This window comes from Malaclemys terrapin, chromosome 7 (assembly GCF_027887155.1).
Source record: "Malaclemys terrapin pileata isolate rMalTer1 chromosome 7, rMalTer1.hap1, whole genome shotgun sequence".
NCBI classification, from domain to species: Eukaryota; Metazoa; Chordata; order Testudines; family Emydidae; genus Malaclemys; species Malaclemys terrapin.
Window position 1 is genome coordinate 103135676 of NC_071511.1, and position 18662 is coordinate 103154337.

The 18662-nt window shown below is 40.0% G+C and overlaps 1 protein-coding gene across 7 annotated transcripts in view; it reads right to left on the bottom strand.

Annotated features, from left to right (window-relative positions):
* Positions 1 to 16107: 16107 nt before the first annotated feature.
* The window catches only part of MGMT (O-6-methylguanine-DNA methyltransferase), a 300274-nt gene continuing 297719 nt past the window's right edge, over positions 16108 to 18662 (bottom strand). For all 7 annotated transcript variants that reach the window (XM_054036012.1, XM_054036006.1, XM_054036009.1 and 4 more), the window contains one exon: positions 16108 to 17486. In XM_054036012.1, the coding sequence (XP_053891987.1) occupies positions 17355 to 17486 (132 nt within the window). In that variant the 3' untranslated portion in view covers positions 16108 to 17354. The remainder of the gene's footprint in view (positions 17487 to 18662) is intronic.

The window sequence follows — 18662 nt, forward strand, 5'->3', positions numbered from 1 at the left end:
GGCTCCCTCCAGCCTGGCTCCGGCAGAGCACCCCAGCCTGATCCCGGACCCAGCCATGTGCCCCCGGCTCGGCCCAGCTCGGGCCCTGCAGCGCCAGTGCCGGCCCCGGCCCCAGCCCCGGCCGAGCGCCCCAGGCAGCATGTTAAGGGGGCAGGGAGGGGGTGTTGGAAGAGGGCAGGGGAGTTCGGGGGATTGTGGGGGGGAGGGTGGATAGAGATTGGGGCGGTCAGATGAAAGGAAACAGGGGGATTGAATGGGGGCAGGGGTCCCAGGGGGCAGTCAGGAAGGAGCGGGGGGGTTGGATGGGGCAGTGGGGGGCGGTCAGGGGCAGGGGTTCCAGGGGCAGTCGGGGACAGAGAGAAGGGGTGGTTGGATGGGGCAGGGGTCCCCAGGGGGGCATCAGGAATGAGAGGAGGAGTTGGATGGGGCAGCAGGGGGCAGTCAGGGGACAGGGAAGGGGGCTGGATGGGGCAGGGGTCCCGGGGGGGGGCATCAAGGAACGTGGGGGTTGGATGGGGCAGGAGTCCTGGGGGCGGGTCTGCCTCGTGGAATGAGGAGGAGGGAACCTGTTGTTGATATTTTGGCAGCTCATCACTGCCTTCACTCGTCTCCAGCCTCTGCCAAGGATGCCACAGCCATGGTCTAGTATATCAATGGACTTCATTGGAAAACTGCCACGGTCCCAGGGACACTTGGTAATCCTGGCTCCTATTGACTTCCTAAGGGTAGGTCTACACTTACCCGGTAGTTTGGCGGCGAGCGATCGAACTTCTGGGTTCGACTTACCGCGTCTTGTCTGTACGAGATAAGTCGAACCCGGAAGTGCTCGCCATCGACCGCGGTACTCCAGCTAGACGAGAGGAGTACTGCGGAGTCGACGGGGGAGCCTGCCTGCCGCGTGTGGACCGAGGTAAGTTCAAACTAAGGTACCTATGAAGTTGCGTACCTATGTTCGAATTAGGGGGTTAGTGTAGACCTGGCCTAACAAAGATGGTGCACTTCATCCTGTGCTGTACTGTTCCTATGTATGGGAAACGGCTCCGCTTTTCCTGGAAAATGTCTTATAGACTCATAGACTAAGGCCAGATGGGACCTTCATGATCATCTCATCTGTACATGAGATGTACATTGCAGGCCACAGACCCTAACCACCCACTACTGTAATATAGTCCTAACCTCTGGCTGAGTTACTGAAGTCCTCAAATCAGGATTTAAAGACCTCAAGATATAGAGACTCTATTTACACTAGTTTAAACCCGCAAGGGACGCATGCTCCATGCTGCGGAGGAAGGCAAAAAAACCCCAAGGTCTCAGCCAATCTGACCCAGGAGAAAATTCTTTCCTGACTTCAAATATGGCAATCAGTTAAACCCTGAGCATGTGGGCAAGACCCACCAGCCAGACACCTGGGGAAGAATTCTCTGTAGTAACTCAGAGCCCTCCTATCTAATGTCTCATCACTGGCCATTGGAGATATTTGCTGCCAGCAGTTGCAGATCGGCTACATGCCATTGTAGGCAGTCTTATCATACCACCCCCTCCATAAACTTATCAAGCTCAGTCTTGAAGCCAATTAGGTTTTTTGCCCCCACTTCTCCCCTTGGAAGGCTGTTCCAGAACTTCACCCCTTTGAGGTTAGAAACCTTTGTCTAATTTCAAGCCTAAACTTGTTGATGGCCAGTTTATATCCATTTGTTCTTGGGTCCACATTGGCACTTAACTTAACTAACTCCTCTCTCTCCCTGGTATTTATCCCTCTGATGTATTTATAGAGAGCAGTCATATTTCCCTCAGCTTCCTTTTGGTTAGGCTAAACAAGCCAAGCTCTTTGAGTCTTCTGCTACCATGGATTACCAATTGGCATTGTATTGGAATCATCTCCAGCCACTGTGCCTTACTTCTGCATCAACCACTAGGCATGACTGTCTATATCCCAGTCACTCATACCAAGAACCTTACGGTGACCAGAAGGGTCCCAGTGATGACTGGCTGAAATCACCCCAAGATCACAACAGAAGCAGCCAGCTTATTAGCAGAAGTGGTGGCAGGACCCTGTTTTTCCCTGGCAGAGGCTCCCCCCTTATGAAAATGGTGTCAGCTCCTGGGCAATTTCTCCTTCCCTCTCAGATGTCTCTGCTCCTTGGATAGGAGGAACAGAGAGACAGATGGCCCAGAGCTGTGGAGAGAAGCTCACCTCCTCTTCCTCCTTTCATCTCCTGAACTGCTTCCTGTTCTCCGTCTCTGGTGTGTGAATACCACACCCATGCCTCATTCACCCTATATGACAATGTGGATTAGACAAGTATTGGGTCTGCTGGGATAGGCTAGCTTTCACCTCATTGACCACTGTTTGGGAAAACCAGCTAGTATTAAGCCATTAGTACAATGTCTGCCTCTTAATGTTTATTTGTCATGAATCACACTGAAGAGGGGATACATTAGCACCGATGTGCTGTCTTGCTTTCAGTTTGGGGTACTATGACCGGAGGCAGATAGGTAGGGTGCATCATCATTTCTTTGTGGCTATTTGACACAGCCAGTGGTCTCATCAAGAGACTGGTGGCTCTAGGGATTTGGAGGAAGCATTAGGTAAGCTTCTGGAAACTTTCTTACAAGTTGACTCTATCAGCATTTCCTGGTAATGTGGCCACTGCTGGAGGAGCATATTGCCAAATATATTTTATCTAGTAGCTCTGAAACTGCTGGGCATGCATGAGGATGGGACGTCCCTCTTCAAGTACAATTCTCCAGGACAGTACATCCATTCTCACAGGATTAGTGTGGCTATTAAAGCAACTTCCATTGATCTGGTTGCATCAGAAAATTAAAGTGGTATCAGCTTCCATTATTACACTTATAGCAGAAACAAGTGATTCTTATATGAATATGATGTCATCTTTTGTTTTCTGTTTTTAGTGTTATCAGTGTTGACTCTCAGATGAGTGAAGAAAGATTTGGACTCAGAAGGATGCAGTAAATCAGCTCTAGGTGTCTCAGCTGGGTTCTGAGGCCTTTGATATATTTGAGCTAGCATGGCATCAAGGGGATGCTTTAGGACCAATTGATGCCAATGGTACATACTTCAGCTGGGCTCTCTGAGAGTCTCAATCACTCATTTAGCAGCAATGACTTAGTAGCCAGAGCAGGGGTTAATTCAGAGGGCAAGGTTAAAAAGGATTCACTTTACTTCCTAAGTAGTGTGATGGTTTGATCAGAGATTTTACCTCCTGGGGTGTACCAGTGTCAAGTTTTAATCCCTTTTTTAAAATGACAAGGCTGTAAAAGTTTTGTTCTGTGATGAACCTCATGAAAAGTGCATCCTTGCAGGAATTTTAGTTAAATTAAAATCTCACAGAGCTATTACTTTACTGGAGAGAAAATATGAACTTAAAATAGTATTTTCAATAAAATCAGTTTAGGTGGGTGTATTTCCTAACACCCACAATTAAAAGTGACATGCCATAAGCTTTCCTACTGTCCAAAGATGACTCTGTATCTAAATACCTACACCAGATCCCCAGGATGTTAAATTAGCTTTTTGGCTGGGAGTTCTACACTGCTGGCAATGCTACCTATCCAGACACGTTCTCAGTGATCTGCCACAGGATCAGGATCTCATTTGCCTGAAAATGGCCTGGATCTGTTACAGGAGCCTGTGTCTTCTGCTCAACATTTAACACCTTGAAACAGACAATTTTTCAGCAATTACTTACTGTGTCTTCTAAAAAAAAGTTAAACTTGGCCAGTTCATGGTCTGTACTCTTTGCCTTAGTTTTAGATACAACAATATTAATATCTTGGTTGCTTATAAGAGCTTTTCTAACTTAAAGCTATCTGAAATTGCTCAAGTTTTCCTCTTGTGTGAAAGACATCTTCCTGGGGAGTTCCTTAGATAGTATTTACAATTAAGAGATTAGATGACTATCATTTTGCTTAAATATATGCTTCTTGACAGGTGCGTGTGTCTTCAAGGACTAACAGACACACTGGCAATCTGTCTGATGTAAAGTTGTTTTCTATGTATGTAGTAAGCCATGAATTTAAAATAAAGAGGATCTTATTGAATGATGAAACCATTGTCTAAGTAATAGCATAACATGCTGCTATGATGTGATCTGAGTTTTGGTTCTGACTAGAGCTGCACACAGCTTAACGGTTTTATTTCACATGATGTTCCCCACACTGCATAGCTTTTTTTGGTTCCCACTGACTTTTATTCTGATTGTCAAGTTCATCTGAACCCAGAAGGCACAGATGAATCTGAAAGAAAAAGTGGTGAATTTTGTTCAAATCCCTTGCAGTGCTTACAAGCTTACAATGTTCAAGATTTGACAATTTTATTATGAAAGCAAAACAAGAGCATGAAACTCAATCTAAAACATCTGGCTGTATCGAGAGAAGGCAGAATGTCTTATTTTGAAGACTGAAGCAAGTTTTTAATAGAATCTCAAATCTATTCAAACTAATCTCAGCTAGTTTCAGGTTTAAAGCAGAAGCAAAATTAGCAGAGAGGTAAGGTCCCAAAATTAAATTTTTGAGGAGCACCAGTTTGGGGCCTGGCAAGGGCTCGGATTACTGTAGGGGCAGTGGGCAGAGTTCCTGGTGGATGTCTCACATTGCTCTCAAGCAATGCCTTCCGTCTTAACACTTGGGGTGGCAGAAGCAGGCATATCTACCTGTTCTTAGCTGAAAAGGTCACTTTTATGCAGAGCTTCTATGGGAGATAGGAAGAACAATGGGAGGATAGCCTTAAAAAATGGTCATGCTAACCACCCAAAGACAAATTAAATCAGGGCAACCAATCTATATGGACAAGAATCAGCTTTCAAATATTTGGTAAAGGGACCAGACACAGTGGAAACACCTTACCTGATTTTTCAGGCTGTGGGGCATGCCCTACAATTTGCCTCTTTGCATGTGTTGATAAACTTTTTTCCAGGATTGTTGATGTTTAATATTTCCATAATTTCAAATAAGGCTCTTTTAGAACTATTCTTGCTCTTTTCTGTTTGCATTTTTTCATTTAGTACAGTTGATGCTGTGTGATATCAAACTCATCATTCCATAGATTTTGTTGTATTAGTTGCTTTGATGAGGCAATGAAGATTACTATCCACAGACATTTAGCATACAATATTTTTCATCCTATGAAAGGTTTTTATATAAACCATGTTTACAGCCACTGTACAAGGGTGTAATAAATTCACTATGAAGTTTGAGGTTAATTATTCTTTTGACTGTGATAGGAATATATTCATCTAGTTTTTCTGGAAGAAATGTAGATTAAGACTATAAGTAATTATGTTTTCCTTAATAATTGAGTAGTTATCTTGTTAAAAATGCGTCTTGAATACAGATGGGTCTAAGTCACAATATTTGGATCCAGATCCTTCCTCAGAGCTCAAAAGTTCAGACCCAGGGTTTGGGCTCAAGATCATCTCTAGTTTTGTATAGTAAAGTATATAAAGAACCTAAAATTGAGATTTTTCACCGTTGCTTGGGCCTCTTTATGCTGCGTAAAAGGGTTGGAGCAGCATAAAAGGGTCCCAAAGCCCTGGTTGCAGCCATGGGAGGATTCCTTTGGTGCAGGCAGTGTAGAAGTCAGCCATAAGGCTGCCTCCCTAGGATCCCTACCCCCCAGCTCTTGCAGAGGGTACATACGGGGGGCAACACGGCAGCAGTGCAGCCCTCTGGACTTTCCGGGCAGCTCCGCAGCCTATAGGGGATCCAGAGGAGGCTGCCATAACTTAGGCAGGCCCTTAGGGCTGTCTAAATTATGCTGGGAGCCTTTCTAGCTCCTGGAATAGCCCAGGGCTGGGAGGGCAAAAAGGTGGCTTAAAGCACAGACTCTCACCTAAAATACTGAATGCATAAATACAGAAAACTGACTTGATTGAGAATCACTACTTTATATGTTTTCATATAAAAATCCTTTTCTTTAGAAAAGTCAGAAAGCATTTTAAAAGAAGGCTTATAATGGAAACCTGGTTGTGGAAGACATGGACACACACGGCATCACTGACAGAGCAGAGGGGAGTGTAGAATGATGTGATAAGTGTGAGAAATGTATTCGACCACTGAGGTGTCAAGTACAAATGGTCTATGTAGACTAGTTCAGGTGATATGAAATAAAAAGTTCTTAGGCAACTAAAGAGGCCAAGAAAACTTTAGTGCAAGAATATTTCCTTATTCAATTAGTAGGAAAAAAGAGGGGTACAGAGAACGATTTTGTGGAGCAGGATCAGTAGGAACAGGATTCATAGCAGGGACACAGCAAGATTGAGCTGACAAAACACAGTGGGCTTTGGGAGAGGAATACTACCTTTGACTAATCACATGCACAAAGTACAGATCACAACCAATAGTCATTCCCCAGCTACTCTCAATGCATATCACAAACCTCATAATTCCACTTGGAATAGGACAACAGCGAGTTAGATTTCTAGATGACCAACTGTTTCACTTGCATCAAAAGTAGCACAAAAGAACAGTTGGTTATCTGAGTAATTGGAATGGAAATGTCAGCTTTCACAACCTATGATTTGAGGTAAGTGCCCTGCTATTATATAAACAGATCTGAAGAAGAGCTCTGTGTAGCTTGAAAGCTTGTCTCTTTCATCAACAGAAGTTTGTCCAATAAAAGATATAATATCAGCCACCATGTCTCTCTAATATATTGGGACTAACACGACTGCAACAACCTGCAAGCTGTTATTATACAGTAGTTCTGTCAAGTAGATGGGGCTGAGTGGCTGTCATGACCTTCTCAGCAAATGCTTCCTTGGCCCTGGTCACTGAGGGCATGTCTACACAGCATGCTGGAGTGAGTCCTCCCAGCCTGAACTGATAGACTTGAGATAGCTCTAAAAATAACTGGATAGAATGTGCTTTGAAGTTGAGGCTTGGGCTGGAGCTTAGGCTCTGAAGCCTAGGGAGGGGGTTGGTTCAAAGTGCTATCTACAGTTATTTTTAGAGCGCTATCGCAAGCCTTGCTAACCTGAGTCTGTCAGCTGAACTGGGAGGCTTGCTCCAAAATGCTGTGTAGACATATCCTGAGAGGCTCTCCATCCCCACGTCTCCTCCTGCAACGCAGCAATGAAGAAAATTAACATTTACAAATATGCAACCCACTATGATCCGCAACTCTTGTGGGCAAACATTTCCCATTTCTTTATGTGACATATAAACAACAGAGCTGGTTTTAATATTTATAAAATAGATTTATACCCTTGTAAAATATATTTTAAATGTATTAAAAACAGCAGGCTAAACCCAGAATGTCTTGATCAGTCAAGACTCACTGACTTCCATGCAGGCTTTGTCTGAGTTAGAATTTCAGAATATGGACAATGTGACTTAGAACCAGATTTGTAAAGATATTTAGGCATCGCTGTGCTCAGTGGTGCAATGCCTAACTGATTTGGGAGCCTAAATTTCATTTTCAAAAGTGATTTAGGCACTTAGAAATCTAAATCCCATTGCCAGATGAGACTGTTCACTTTATATTATATATACACCACACGCATGTGCAGTAGATTTGGTCAACTCTATGGGATGTATAGCTCTAGACAGTGGCCCCCAATGTTGGGAAGGGACTGGTAGGGATCGGTATAGTATGCTACGCTATCCGTATGCCTCTCAGTGTTTCATTGACATGGGGGGAACCTCCAAGTAGCCAGTTGAAGAGATTTAAATCTGCTTTGTGGCACACGACTGACTTACTGAGCCAATGAATCTGGCTTTTGTCCTTTATGCCAAACATATATTGTTGGACACAAATACTTACATAAAATGAGAATCTAAAAAAAAAAAATCAAAAGAGCCTGCAGGGTAATTGACAAACAACAACTCCAGCCCTTCATCAATTTCAAGGTAGCAAGGTAGATCACAGGCAGCTGTATATATACACACACACACACACACACCACACACCCCTCTCTCTGCTCCGTCCTGCCACCAGACATACAGAGAAAATAGTGAGAAGAAAAAATAAATAGGTTCACTGAGAATGGGATACAGAGGCTCCATAGAAACTACATGTCAGCTCACTCTCTCAGTGAAGATATCATACAATCATACAAAAATCAGCTAACTGCTGATATTTTAAATCCAAGTGGTAGCTTATGCTATGCTGAGGAAAGTAATGATAGAAAGTCTTTTGACAAATGAACAATTCCCTTGGCACAACATTTGGATGGAAGGGCCATCTCAGGGATCTGAATGGATACTATCAGGAGAGCAGCCTCAGGCACACTGATTTTATTCCAGTCTTACTACAACTAAACTATCTGCTTAGGCACTGGATCATTTCAGAGAGTGGCAGGCAATGTTACAGGCATCAGTCAAGTGACCATAAAAGGATGTCTTCCACAATTTCAGCAGCCCATGATGCATCACACTGATAGAAGTATTCATTTTAAGTTTACTGCATAACAATAGAAAGTGAAAAGAAATCCCTTTGTCTTGCATGAATACTCAGGATGGTAGGAACATTAGCTAACATTTAAAAGGGGTTAAATTTAGGCTGTACTGTACTTCAACACCCAAATATTACTGGCATTATTTTAAGATTGTGCTAGGCTGGACTGCCTTTTGAAACCCTTTCTTGCCCGGTCCAATGCCTCCTCTTCCCCCATGATTTTTGGGCATTGGTGGTGTTAGGCCTGGTTTCCTGAAGAGTTTTGGCTTTATCATCACTACTAGTGGATTGCTGACTGATGTCAGGAAGGAATTCCCCTCTTCAAGGAACTGGCTGGGTGGATTTTGGGTTTTCACCTCCCTGGAGTCAGCCAGGAAGGGTGTTTGTGTGGGAGCATATTTTATTTGTTATGCATGTGTGGGCCAGTTTGGGGAGCTCATACTCAAGCATAGAGCCATAAAGCATGAGACTGTGGTATGCAATGGTATAGATAGGGCTTTTAGTGTCTGATACAGATTGAAGCCCCACTAGTCTGGAACCTTAACCAGATCATTTTGAAACATTCGGCCAAATTCCTATTATTGGTCTGGATGGTGGTGGAAGTATGCCTGGATAGTCATTCCTTATGTATTTGGTTGGGTCATCTTATGGCAACTGCATAAGACCAATATCTGCCAGGTTGGGATCCTGTTTATTAAACCTCACCCCTTTCCTTTGTTGAGTCTAAATCTGTGGCCACCACATTTCTGCATGTAGTATTTTATGTGCTGGCTACGTCTGCATAAATGCAGAGGTAGCTGTCATGTGATCACCTGACTAGAAAACTTAGGTGGAAGAGAAGTATCTGGATAAAGGTAAGGAGAAATAGGCAAAAAGTCTAGTTTGCAAAACTTAGGCTTTTGCCTCAGATCAGATCTTTTCTTTCAGAAAGTTAGGAACAATCATAGTCCCCAAATATGCAGTTTTCCTACTTACAATACAATAAGGTTGAATTTTGAAGAAGCTTCTTAAAGAGGTATGAGAGCTGTACTTTAACCTTCCTCTTGGCCCATGTGATAGTGCTTATATGTGATTATCTGCAGGTTCTGGGTCAAATTAGAGGGCTTTGCTTTTCCCCCCACAAATTGTGTGAAGCATTCAGCGATAAGGGCCAAATTCTAATCTCATTTAACCCAGTGTAAATCCAGAGAATCGCTAGCAACTTCAATGGAGTTACTCCAGACTTTGGCCGGGGCAAACAAGATCAGCATTTGGGACATGATTTCCAATATTTTCCTGTGAGTGTGGTGTGTGTCAGATCACCCTTCCTCTACTTCACTTGCTCAAATTTCCCAGCTTGCTCTCGCCTCATGCAAGATAGTCCCTGGCATTTGCTCAGCAGCAAACAAGCTCACGACTTTTGTCCAGCTCCTCTAATACTTTTAGGATCAGTAAGTTCCTACCACTGACTTAGGAAGACGTTATGAAATATACTAAGCCAAAGTATAACTGGTCCAGTGAATTAGTGCAAGAGATGTCATTTCTGGAAGCATGCAGGTATTATATTATTAAAAAAGAGGTTGATGGTCTTATCTTACCTGCAGAATAGAAGCTCTAACACCAAATATTAATTTAACAACAGTAGATTACATTACATACTGCTTTTCATTCCAAATAATCCTAAAGTACTTTACAACTAAACTATAACTAAGACGCAGACACTTTGGGAGCAAAGTGTTACTCCAACATCGTAAGAAATAATGTTTGAGCTATTAGTAAATATTAGATGTCCTTGTAATCAAACGTTGTTTACCATTACCTCATTCTAAAGAGATTATAGTATTTGACTCATTTGGACATTATGGAGGGTGATTTTATTGTATTTCAGATTTTTTGTAGTATTTAGCAAGACTTTTAGTTGCCTATCATCTTCCAAAAAAGAATAGTCCAGCAATTTTTTTTAAAAAATCTATAGTTAGACACCTAAGTGGCCATATTTTCAAAAGCTCAACACTTTTGAAAATCTATCCTAAGTATGTAAATATGGATTTAAGGTCTTAGTTTTAGGTTTCAAACTATCCATTAGCTCAGTAGCCACAGCAAAACCAAATAAATGAAAACAACACTGTTTCAAAACATCACACATTGTAAGCACAATGGTACTTTTTTCAGCCAGATAGATTTTTTAAAATTTGAGTCAAATTCATTTGGATTTTTAAAAAAACATTTTGTTCCCCTTCCCTCTATCTCCTTGGCCAACCACAATTTCTCCTCCCCCTTTAAATTTAGTAGTTCACTCTTAAGCATAACGTAGAGGAGCTGTGCTGAGGGCACTCTCCAAGGACAACAAGCACAAACTGAAGTTGAAGAACTACTGAAATGGCCAATTTTCAATTGATTTTATATTTTGAATGAAGCAGTCTTGGTACTCATTGGAAAGTGAAAATTATTATTATTACAAGGCTACTTTTTTATTAGACAAGTAACAAAATGGGGTGAATGCAGGTGATGAAGGGCCTTCCACTTTTCAATTATTATAAATACATCACTTTTGGAGTTAAATGTTATGGTTATTTCAATTAAATATTGGCCTTTTCAGCCACTCTAACTTCAATTTGTGTTTGTCTGGGATATGGCCAAGTCTCATGCAGAGACCAAGTGCTCCCATGGATTGAACTCCCATCAAATTTAGGATAGTGGATTGATGCCTCATCAGTGAGAAAAGGACGTATAACTCCCAACTACTTTCATTACCTCACTGTACTTCCTAGGAAACACAAAACAACAGTGATCATTTCACAAAGGAAAGAAGGATAGTGTCATAGTTCAAGCAACATACTTTACACATTACAGATACTGGACCAGATTCACTGCTACATTCTGGCTCCTTTGTGCTGCTCTGATGACTCAAAGCAGACAAGAGTTCCAGTGAATCTGGCCTACTGTTGTCTGGTTTTGTGTGTTTCCATTTAAAAATTACTTATGCAAAGCCTTAAAACACAACTAAATGGGCTTCGGTATTTTTTATTATTATTAGTTTTTGCAGTGTTCACAACACCATTTTGTAGCACTCAAGGTCTGTTCACTGCAACAAATAAAAAGCACTGTTTAAAATAACTAAATAAGGTTCTTAAAGATGTTTTAAAAATTGATAACTAAACATACTGTATGGGATCGATCTTAATTACTGTCCATGTGGAATTTTTTTCTTGTGGCTTTTTTCAATGAAAAAACATTAATGAGAAACTTTAAAGGCTTGTTAACAATATCCTTTCATCAATCAAAGGCACTGTCAAGTACACTGTGCTCACGTCAATTTTCACCTTACCACACAGCTACCATTTCTTACTTTCTTATCCACTCTCCCACCCTAATATATAGATCCTTGTCTGAGCAGACTTGAGGGTGATGGAGCCCAGACATTCCCCATCTGTCTGCAGCTGGTGCCACTTGGTCCAGAAGACTTTGGACTACTTCCCTTAGTCACTTAAAGACACATCAGTACCTGCAGTTTCTCCAGTCTCTGGCCTCAGCTTTTAACTGCCACCTACACATTACTTCACACAGACCAGAGACTGTTCTGGATCAGCATTCTGTACAGAGCTCATTTTAAACCTTCATGTTTCCAAAACTGATAAAGAATAAAACTGTTGTTAACTTCAGCTTCTTAAACACCAACTTTTTAATCAAAAGTCCACTAAACGGGGGGGGGGGGGAACAACTAACAGAAACAAAAAACACCCACCCACCAACAAGCAAGATCAAGATTTTTAAAGGCAAACTATTTTATATCCTAAAACCTCTCAGTGTAATAAAATGTTCTCCCTTGCTGAAGAATAGTGCACAATGAAAAGAAAAATGTGAACAAAATGCATTAGTATGAAGAACCACAAACATTAAAACTATTAAGAATATGGGATGGAGGAAGTTTTATAATGGTAGGCCTTCCGGAAAAATCTGTGTGAGAAAACTGGAAAAAACTCCTACTTTTTCACATCCTGTATTAAGCATATTTATTACTCATACACTATGTATGTTATTTGAAACAGAAATAGCACACAGTCCTTTGACGAGCTATAAAGCTGGTATGACCGATTTGCACATCAATGTAACTGAAATATCCTGCCCACTTTAATAGCAACTGAATGTACTGTCAGTAATATTTTCCACTGTTTTCAAAGCAAGTGACAATAAAACAGAAAAGAAAACAGTAAAAGATCTACAGTGACTGAACAAGGGGAAAAGAATAGTAAAGAGAAGCTTTTAAAATACAATTCTATTCAATTTCTATAAAAATATACCAGGAATTACAATTAAATCTGGAAATGCAATCCTACTAGGATTTTTACATTCCTATAAGATTGTTACTGAGCAATTACTCTTGAGATAGTACATAAATCTTACAGGACTCCTATTGGATTAGCGGGCTTTAAGTTTTTAAGCAATCTCTTTTTATAGATTTTATTCTTATACAGCATTTTTTAAAAAGGAAAATAAGTCCTGAAATACCATCTTTCACAATGAGCACACACAGAAATAAATACAGAATATACAACGTAATACAAAATTTATCTATAGTGTGTATCACATCTAGCACAATCAAATTGTCAGGATTATCAAATTCTATCTTTAGTAAAACATTGTGAAATATGATAAAGGATAAATGTTTGGTAATATTTATAAACAACAGTAGTTTGATGTTGCTATTCAGTTTTTAGTATGTTTATAACTTATCATCTGGATCATACGGACAACAGCAATATTGTTCATCTGGCATGTCCACAGTTCGTTATTAAGTAGATATGTTGTAAAATTAACATCAAGTAGCAATTAAAGAATATGGAAGTGAACATAGTATAATCTGGTACCTGGCAATTATTGAAGAAGAATTAAATAGACACTTTATAGGCCAAATTCTGCTCATCTGACCAAGAGAAGAAGTTTCACTAATTCCCATGGGACTGCTTGCGGGAACAGGGAGAACAGAATTTGGGCATAGATCTAAAAATGTCCTTATAACTACAATGAATTGATTTACTGTTTAAGATGCTTACAGTATGAGCTCATTACTTCAAAAAGTGTGCTTGCATGAAAGTGATCTGTAACAATCTTTAAGCCCGAGGCCCTTTACCATTTGGTACTGATACATAGGATGTAATCTGCATTTTTCATTTGGGTATAAAACAGAACTAGTGTAGATGCAATTTTATTGTATATCTGATGCAGGAAGCACAACATATTTCTTCTAAAATATTTCTGTTGGGTTTAGGTTTGCTGTAGATGATATTTTCGATAGAGGGGAAAAAAAGGAGGAAAAGAATGACCCATTGCAAAATTCAGTTTCTCCCATGGTCAAGGGCATCTATTTCATTATAAATGTAGTTCCGCCAAAACAAATATTATTTTTGAATCTTTCATTATCTTAGTCTCTGGAAATGGGCTAAAACAGCATGTGTTGGTATTAGATGCTGCAGAGCCAGCTGTCGTGCCTGGCTGCACAGTGTCTCAATGTCAGCAGTTCAAAGCACTGCAAGGCTGAATGGGAGGAAACTTGATAGGTCAGTGGAACCCAATTCCAAGGAAAAAGAACATAGCTTTCTTGTTTCTAGGTTTTTTTTTATTTGGATTTTTTTAAAATACTTTTTCTTTAGTTCTATATTTTCATAAACTATGCTATGACCTCTAGCCAGAATAGGCTTTAGGCTACTCCAAGTGATTGCTTTTTATGTTAATTTCTACAGGCTTCTCATAGCAGTACTCAGAGCGGTACAAAACAATGCCAATTTGAACCATGCTGTTGCCTTCTTTAGTAGAAACTTCAGGGCATATATCAAGACTGTTATGACAAGGCAGAGAAAACCCTCAGAGACAGAAAACAGAAAACTGGTTTTGTACTGCTGTGACACAACAAAGGCAGGCCAAAACCAAAGCCCAGTCTTCCTTGTTTTTGTTTTTTTCTGATAAAATTATTTTAAAATTTTTTTCTAATAATTCAGAAACACTGGTATGCAACACAAGATATGTTTTGTCGCTTATATGGAAGAGTCCTAATGTAACTGCCTGATGGGTAGTTTCAGTGTGTGAAAATTCTCAATAGCTCATTTGTGTTGTTCTAAGTATTTCATCATAGAGGATCATCTTCCAGAGTACTGCACAGAATCAAGACATCATACAAGGAAATCAGCATTACTACTACAAAGAAGAAGAATGGTAACAGTATACCTAAGCAGCAATGTGGATTCCCCTCCTTAAAACAGAACCCCTAGAGGTTCTAGTGTCATAGTGCCCTTCATTAGTGGTCATACCAGTCTGAAGTTTGGGCATCATTAGCAATCTCTGAAATCCCTGGCAAAGAAAGGCCATTCTTCATCTTACTATCTAACTACAGCACCTTTCACAATATATACATAGGATGCAGAATGCAGGACTGTAATAACACTAGACAGCTAATTCCTGAGGCAGACTGTCTGAAGCATTGCAAATAGGGCAGCTCAGAGATTTCAACTCTGCTGTTCATTTTCAAATTCATTCTTAAACAGTAGGAAAAAAAGTGGTGAATGAGGGTCTAAATACATTGTAAAACACATGCATCTAATTCTTCTAAGCTATAGTGCCCTCTATTGGAAAACATGTAGACAAAGAATATGTAGCTTGGCCTACAACACAAAAATAAACATCAGTATGCAAGCTCATAAATGTATGCTGCTCAGACAACAAAACTGTATGCTTATTATAAGTGAATTTCTATCATCATTCTAAAGCTCCTTCCTGTACAGCTGAAACTAATGGCATGCTGCTATATCCCTGCAATATTTTTCAACCTAATTTTCACTTATCTTCTAGATAAGTAAAATTTTTCCACAAAAGGGAAAAATCAGAATAAAGTCTCAGGATCAAATATACTTATTTTATAATTGTATTCTTATACACATGTAGGCAAACAACTTATATACCAAATATAGTTTCTTTTTTATAGCCTTATGTTTTACAGTATGAAATTATGAATTTTAGTTCTTGATATGTTATGATAGACAATGTAAATTTTAACATTTCCCTGGTTTTCAGTTTTATTATCACAAACTAGTGGGCTCAAATAACAGTGGGTCCAGCAGATGCCATTAAGGTGTTTAAGTACCCGAGTACAATCAAGTAGTTAGACAGTCTAATGATATAAATTGCACCTACAAAAGGTTGTGGACACAAAATTGTACCTGAAAATATTTGTGCATGGAAGTTAAAGTACAAAACTGGAGGCTGGGTTGAGGTTTTGCTAAAAATCTGTTCCTCTACACTTTAAATGATTTACAGGTACTGTACTCAATGATAGTGTCTTCATGACATTCATATTTACTATTTCAGAAAAAGAAGGACAAATTTATGGCAAAACAAATGTAAATATCTACAGATAAGCAGCAAGTGATGTAATATTTGAAAAAGTTTAAAGTTTACACAAGGCATTGTGTTTGCTTGTTGGTATCCACATATTATAAAAGATAAAATACACCCAAACTGTACATATTATAAGGCTATATTTTTATCTCAGGGTTCTGGTGACATGTACAAACCACTTGAGCTTTGCTTTCTTGGTTTATATTGCCACCAGAAACCCTTGATAAAAATACAGCCTTATATTGTACAGTTGGGTATAGTTTATTTTCTCCATATATCATGTACTGCATTTTATTTACACACATACACACAGAAACATGTACATGCATAACATAACTTTATTAAAAAGGTAAGATATCAATAATGCTGCATTAACAAAGTAATACATTGTAATATAATACAGTAATTTCTTTGTTAGCAATGAGCTTTCTAAAGAGACACCTACAAGAATATGAAAAAAAAACCATAAAATCAGTATTTCCATGTTATAATTTATGACTCCCAGACTGAAAATTTCAGCTCTTGGTAGTTTGTAATATTTTACTTTCATGGAATCCTTTTTAAGTAATCAGAAATTTTAGCTTCAATATCCTTTCACTGCCTATATTTTCTATGGATAACCTATATGAAAAAAAAGCTTTCCCCTAACTACGCAGAGTATTGTATAATGCACATGAAAGCTAAATAAAATAATAATCACAATATTACTTATCAAAAAATATAACAATTTAAATTTTTTGAGAAAACTACGGTAACGTAACTGCTTAATTTGAAAAAAGCTCTTTATTTGGCATAAAATAATTTACCAGCATCTACTTTTCTGTCTACTTACTGCAATGTTAATAAAGACAATAATTTTTATTCATATCTTTTAAGCATCTCAAACAATTTGAAAAGAAAAAGCTGTGAATAGGCAATTCAATAGCCATTTCCTTTTGAATGATTCTCAATGTGTTTAATTAACAACTGTTTACGTAAAACATCATTTCAACAGTTCAAACATCAAAGAAAAACAGGAGAATCTTGGGCACCAATCCTGGCAGAGGTACAAGCTTTTCAATCTGGACAAATACAAAGCTAGGCAGGAACAGGGAGGTGTGTGCTGAAGCTTTTGCATTTCATTTTGCTCTCAGAAACACGCAAAGGCTTCAGACTGCCGGCTGTCCCCTCTGTGAGCCAGATGCTTCCTTAGAGGGGCAGTTGCACCTAACATTTGCCATGCCCCTCCCACTCCCTTATCCTTGCTTTAATGGACATTAAAAATAGAACAAAACAGGACTGGAGATGGGAACAAAATACATGCACAACAGGCACAGTCCGCTGTACTCATTCTGCTGTAAAATGTAAAAACAAGAAAGGGCATACAAGCTGCGTCCCCTAGGACACATCCAGCTTTTTTAATATAGTAGTGCCACCACACATTTCACTTCGGATGTTGTATTATATTTATATGTCACTCAAATATTTACCATTTTCCTGAATTCTACTGTGTGTTCTGAAAGCTTGTTATAAGCCAAGTATCTTTGGTTATGTGTTTTGGCTGTATAACAGCTGTGGCTGAACTGCATCAATATGCTAACTTTTCTTTCTGAAGCTTCTCATGTGACAAAAGCCACTGTTTCAGATGAGTTCCTCCTCCGTAGTTGCCAGTCTGTCCACTGCTGCAAATCACTCTGTGGCATGGTATTAGAATCGGAACCTGCAAAATACATTCACATACAAAAATAAGGTTTCTGAATCATTTGTCTGTCTTTTCTCGAGATTATGATGAATTGTAGTTCTTGTGGTTCTCTGGTCAGAAATGTAAATCCCACCCTAGCGGGCCCTGGCTGGGTGCCAGTAAGGCCAGGGCACTGTGCAGGAGCAAGTGCTGGCACAGAGTCAGGCTCCGCATCCATCTCCGATTTGTCTGTGGTGGATCCTATCTGCTCGCCGTGTCCCCTAGCTCTTATAGCAGACTATGGGAGCAGCAGATCTGGGAAGAAAGCCTCTAGCCTAAGAGAATAGCCTACAACAGCAGTCACTTTTACCATTCACCAGTAAGTGCTCAAAGAAACCAGACATGTGTAGGCCCACCAAGGACAGAGGGGTTAGGATGGCTACTAATATGCCATTAAATTATTGGTGATCTGGATTCAAATATTAAGTTATGGGCTGGTACAGTGGCCATTTGCTGTATTGGTACATGGGAATGTCAGTTGCCAAGTCCAGGACTGATTTCTGGCTCACTGGAAGGATGTAGGCTGGGAATGCAGTGGACACAGTACACTCAGACCTTGTAGGAAAGGCGTGTTTATCACTCGGTACTGACCCCTCTGGGCAGTTAATTAGTGACACTGGTGGGCTCTGAGGAGGAAACTAACCCAGTTTTGAGCAGGAAAAATAAACATACAGTTTTGAGTATAGAGATAAGGGATTAAAAAGAGGGGGACATGGAGAGATTGTTAGGGTCCTTAAAGAGGAGGCAAAGGTCTCCTCCCAAAGAACAAGTAAACGCCATGTAAAACATATTGTATGTTCTCTGAGAAAAATGCCTTTGATCTGCCCTCCCTGCAGTTCAACACCACAGACTCAAACACACAATTGGACAGCTCAGTCATAGATAATGGGTTGTGAAGTCTCATTCACAGGCCAGTGGCCAAAATAAAGCTTAGACTGTTAGCAGCCAAAAGTCCTCGCAATCAGATAGCATTTTGGTGGCCTAAATGAAATGAGTTGGTGGTTTCAGGCAAGTTCCCAGTGAACAGGTCACAAATGTTGCTGTCACAAATATCACTCTTGACAGTGTCAAGAGGAAATGGGATGACTGAGCCATAGAAGCTGAACTACCATCCTCACTTTGCCAGAGTGAAACATACCGTGAAGAAGAGAGGGC